General features: G+C 40.8%; 1 protein-coding gene across 8 annotated transcripts in view; it reads right to left on the bottom strand.

The window, feature by feature from the left end:
- Positions 1-5,740, bottom strand: part of Lkb1 (Lkb1/serine/threonine kinase 11) — a 154,322-nt gene that overhangs the window by 4,354 nt on the left and 144,228 nt on the right. For 7 of the 8 annotated variants that reach the window (XM_075896406.1, XM_075896404.1, XM_037424361.2 and 4 more), the window contains one exon: positions 1,268-1,476. The exons of the other annotated variant lie outside the window; for it this stretch is intronic. In XM_075896406.1, coding sequence (XP_075752521.1) covers positions 1,268-1,476 — 209 coding nt within the window. The remainder of the gene's footprint in view (positions 1-1,267; positions 1,477-5,740) is intronic. 8 annotated transcript variants of the gene reach the window in all.

The following is a 5,740-nucleotide window of genomic DNA, read 5'->3' as shown; positions in this document are numbered from 1 at the left end:
TCAGACCTTCTAAAGAAATCATGATTTGCCAACTCATTCATTGCTATAGGCATGTGCCCTCAGCACAAAGCTCTCTATATCATTTGAGAAGCATCACAGTTCACCATGAGTGTGCTTCGTTTCAAGCATTTGTTTGAAATGCCTAGCAAAGCCTTTCTCCTTAAAGGCCCGAGGTGCTTATTTTCAATTTGTAGACTGTTAGAAATATAAACACGCAAATTTTTAAATAGTAGTGGGAAATCAGCAGATATTTTCTGGTACGGAATTGCAAAAAGTATGAAATAACTGAATTAAGGAGCTTGAATTAAAAGGCTTTTAGATACATTAAAAATTTATTTTCTTTAATTGACCAAAAGTATGAATTATCAAAGTTTTAATTATTGGGAGTCTACTGTACCCCGTCTGTAAAATCAGCAAAGTTAAGCTGGAGGCAAAAAAACTCCAGGAGATGGGAGGACATGAGATGTGGCAAAGGAAGCAGGTGGAGCCATTATTGCCATGCAAGCTTGGTCTACCATTATTACACAAATGGTTCATTCCAATGTAAAATCGCTGCCTGACAGAAACTGCGCCCAGACATCTGCGAACCTTTCAGACTACGTGCTTGAGCACATGAACAAAAATGATGCAGTTAATTATGGAAGTGATGCAGCCTCCAGAGATAACGCTTGAATGCATAAATGTTAATGTATCTACCACAAACTAGATTACTTGGGGGCTATAGACAGTTCTCGCTGCTATCAGTGTACAACAGGAATTGCTCGTATATTGACTTTTCATTTGTTGGGTGCATGTTTACTCCAATAAGGAGCTTCGTTCTTATTAGGAATGTCATCATCTGAGTGTCATCATCTTCACGATGAAGGTAACGACACATTAAGTGTGCCTGCTATGATTGTATCGAGTTTGTTTATTGATGAAGAGGCCGAGATGGAAGTAGTGGCAAGCTGCATGCAATTTGAACAATCTAAAAACTGTCAGCATAAGTTTAGCATAAACTCAACAAGATCGGCCAAAGGCTTGCACACGAGATTCACGAACAATGTGCTAGGCAGCTTGCAATAATGCGATCGTGTAAGGCGGTAACTTAAAAGCTCAACAGTGTGAAGATGATTTTTAAGCCAATTGCACAGTATTTCAGATAACAACATTCTATACAATGCACAAGAAGAGAATAGCTCTCATACGCACATCCACAAAGACAAAAGAATGCAAGTGTGCCAAGATTTCGGGATGACAGAAACAATGCAGTTTTTCTTTTAAGTACTCTGGAGGTCGTGCTCGGTGTAATACTCCTGCGAGTCATCGTCGTCCTCTTCTCCCTGGCTGCCATCTCCGCCCTCGGCCCCTGGCACCCGCCCATGAAGCAGAGGCAAGTACGGGATCACAGTCATGGAACGCAGGGGGTTGCTCCCATTGCTTCGGTCAGGAATGCCGACATACTCGAGAAACCGGGGGGGCTTGCGACGCACCCAGCTGCACAGTGCAAAGACATCAGTGTTTGTGCCGAACCATTTGCTGCTAAGATGGCTTTCCAGGTAGGTGAGAGCATGAAAAGTAAAAAAGCAGACACTGCCGCTGGAAGCTCATCTGTATGGATGCCAGAAAACTTCAGTTGTGTTTGCATGTGTGGGTGTGACTGAGTCCTTTTGTGCACTTCTTCATCAAAAATCATGGCTCACCAACTACCCACCAGTACATATTATTCACAAAGTAGGGCCTAGACTCAAATTTCATTATAACAAACTCACAAATGCCATGAAGATTATTTGTAATATCCGAAAACTCGGTATAAATGATTTTTTGTAACACTGTATCTAAGATATTGGCCGCTTACTTCGTTATAAGCGATAATTCATCATATCTGAATTCGTCACATGGAAGTTTGAGACTAGTTGGCAGCGTTGCCAGGTTTTGTTCCTTTGCACCAATTTGGTCACATTTTCACGAACTGGTGTCATGAGAGAAAAACATCCTGGCTACTTGGCTACTTTTTTGCTTCCTTGATTTGAAATAAATTATCAATTACGATGTGAAACATGGTCGAATATAATTTATGTCAATTATGCAACTGTCTGAAAATGTGCCAAATGCACACAACCTATTTCCAAGGCATCCAATATTGCATCTTAAGTAGGAAAATGAGGCACTACAATGTTTTGTGCAACTTTTCAGCAATTAATTAGGATGTAATAAAGTATACAATTATCCTGCAATCAATGAGCTTAAATTCTTGCACAAAAAGAAATAAATATTTGGCTTAAAAAGCATGGCCAGTTTGTTGTTTGGTTGCATCTATTTTGAGCAAAAAAAAAAATGGTAAGGTGTGTCCTGCAATACGGCATTTCGAGCCACCATCAAACATCTCCAGCTGAATGATCCTCTTCCGCAACAACACACCACACAATTAGTCCACTCAGGAAGCCCGCACACAGTGTTTTAGGTTATTTGAAGGAACACGCAGTGCACGACGTGCTTCTATGGCTGATGTATACAACTGTACACATTGCCACAGAAGAGGACATTTGTTAACACTGCAGCCACTGACATACTGAGTGAAAACACGGTAGAAAAGGCGTGTTTCCAGTTCCCAAAACAGAAAATGGCACACACGCTACATAGAATCGAAGGCTATTGTGTGTGTAGCTGGGAAAGAACTGTTGCATGAGGCATCACTTTACAGACCACCCACACTTCTGTTGACGGTTTTTAATTGAAACTGAAGAGCACAAATAAAGAATTTTCACGCTCATCGACATTAGATATTTGTTAACTCGATCATGTTCTTTTGTAAGATGACATATGTTCTGCCATTCAGTTATCTTGACTGCTTCAAGACCAATAATAATATGAAGGGCTTTACCTTAATTCAAAACAATAATGTAATTATGAAAGACGCTGCACTGGAGGCCTCCAGAAATTCTTTGCTTGCACTTTGTCATTGCACGAGAAATAACTGGAAAAGTGACTACAATTTATGATCACCAACTGTGAATTTGAGCACATTCATGGTATAGAACTCATCTTTATTGTCGCCACAAGACTGTTGCTTCTGGTCATCTTCACAAAATGTTTTACAATACGCATGCTGAATGTCATTTTTACAACAGCATCTTCTGGCAAAATGTTATTGATAGTGTCATCAATTTATGCTGAAATTTGAAGACTACTGAGTTTGTTCTGTATTTATTCTGTTATGTTCTGTATTATGTTCTGTATTTAAATGGTGCAGTTCTGTTCACACACACAAGGCTTCCTTTGGCCACTAAGCTAGCTGCTTCTTGGCTAATTTCTCAGCCGCTTCAGCCATCTTTTGCCTTTCTGACCTGGCAACCCTGCTGGTTAGTATATAATATTCAAGGAAAAAATTTCAGTGAGAACCCCGAAGAAGACAAGCACTGGGGCCAAGAAACAGCTGCTTTCCTGCATGTAAAACTACAGCAAGGATGCAGCTTGAATAGTATATGGTGTGAGAATGGTATGAAACTGATTCAATGATAACAAAAGACAACACTTAGGCTAATACCTTTGTTCTGTGCAGTGGAACTTCAATTATACAACTTTAAGGGAGCCATGCTAAATTTTTGTATAATTGAAAAATTGTGAATATAGGCAGTGACCCTCAGCAATGATCAAAAGAATGGTACAGACTGCCTGAACGGCCATGAGGCATGAACCTGCACTGCTCCAAAAAAGGTAGATGAAACATTTAAAAAATGACAACCAAGAATTTGTTTGGAAAAGGCAGTTATCCTCAAGAAGCAACCGTATGGCATCTAACACACATAAATTCAATAAAATAAGTCCAGAAATGCCCTGCGCATCAGCATGAAGTATGAAAATGAAGCCAGAACCACATTGGCAACATCCTGCCATCAGAACGATCATGTACATGTCATCATCAGCATTAAGTGACAACCATACAATTTTTTTGCGAGTTTACGTAGGTACGTTTTCGTGCATCTGTCTGCAATAAATTATGTGCTGCTTTTTTATCATGAAAGCTCGCGTCAAGCAAAAGTCAACGCTCAACATAGCTGCATTGCATTATTTTGCGTCATCAAGGCCTGCAAATGTGAAAAGAACCTAAGAGAAGAGGCGCATGTCGATAAAGAAAGCTTCTACAGAGACGAAAACGGGAAGACATCCAAGCGTCAAAGACTAGCTTGCTGACTACCTTGAACAATACATCGAAAGGAAAAAGGGGTCCTTTTGCTTATAAAGATACGCTTTATATCAAATTTAGCAGACTTCCTTGGCTTTCTTGCCAAGAAAAGTACGGGAATGGTTATTTTTAATGTAAATGTGAAGAAAGAATAGTGCACGAAAAGACAATTTGCCGTGGGCAGGGTTCAAATGTGCAACCTTCGAATAGTGTGTCTGATGCTCTGCCAGCCAAGATACAGCGGCAGTCGTTCCCCGTTTCACTTTATGAGGTGTCTGTGCGCATTTAAATGTGGGAGTGTCAGTCAGCGCAGCCCGTACACATGACAGCTAGCGTGGAACACTCTTTCTGCCTGCTAGCGCCATATGAAGCACACACTATTTTATGACCGGGCGGCTGATTAATAATCCTTTGCATACCACCTGAAGGCATCAAGTGTGCCACAACAAGAGCCCGGCTATGAATGAAAGAAAGAAGGGATATTTTAAGGGCAAAGTATATCTTTGTCCATTTCAGTTTCTTTATACTTACATCATAATTGTTACAAATACCACCACCCCTCCCAATGCCCCAAGCACCACTTGCTTGTCTGCCAGTTCTAATTAATGTTGTGTCCATGCAGATCGAGCTCGTCTTGGTCCTTCGATACGCATGCAACCCAAAAGCCACCTTACAGCCCTGAAAGAAAACAAAGGGGAACAAGTTTCCCTCTGTTTTAAACACTTGTCTTTCTCTCTTATTTTTTCTGATTCCAACATAGGGCCGCAAGTTTCCCACTGCTTTTGAACCTTTCCATAACAAAGTAATAGTTGCAGCTGAAAACTTGGTTAAACCACAAATTCCAATGAGTTGTTTGAACAGCAAAAAATATAATTATTACAATGTTCCAGCATATGACACTTTGTAAAACACTACAAGAGCATGACGATGATTATGAGAAAGTGAAATGAGAGCCAGAGAAAAGGCTGTCTCTTCGCGATAAAAAGCATATTGCCTGATAGCATATATGTGCACGAAGCTCTTTATGCTTGCAGCCATCAACTCATACCTTCCTCAGGAATTACAATATGGCAGCCTGGCAATGCAAGGGTAATGCCAATTCATCAACACTAAAATATTTGTGTAACCCTAGCACAGAGCAATTCCTCCCAATTCAAGGGCAAGTGAAGAACAGCTTCATCTGCGACTCAAGGTTGGAATCCCATATCTTTTAGCCACACGTAGCCCCCAAGTTCTTGCCGCTCAGTAGTTTGGTGATAATCACGGCCTTAAACCACAAAACCTTGTTGAACTTAGTGCATGCTTCCTTGTTTTGAACGAGTCCTTGCGAGATGCACAGCCCATCGTGAACAAGAAAGAACAGCCATGTGTTCCAGATTCAACAATGGAATGTGCTCGGCAAGCCAACTGATGCACAACAGGTTACAAAACCTGGAAGTCTTTACAGCCAGAAAAAACTTCCATATGGTCAAACAGGATGTACTGAGTGAACGTCGTTTGTGGACTTACTGCTCATTGGTCATCCTAAGAAAGAGGCTGGTCATTTCATGATGTGACACTCTCGAGAGCCCACCC

The sequence above is a fragment of the Rhipicephalus microplus genome, chromosome 5 (assembly GCF_043290135.1).
Source record: "Rhipicephalus microplus isolate Deutch F79 chromosome 5, USDA_Rmic, whole genome shotgun sequence".
NCBI lineage: Eukaryota > Metazoa > Arthropoda > Arachnida > Ixodida > Ixodidae > Rhipicephalus > Rhipicephalus microplus.
This window is presented reverse-complemented; position numbering and strand designations above follow the sequence as displayed.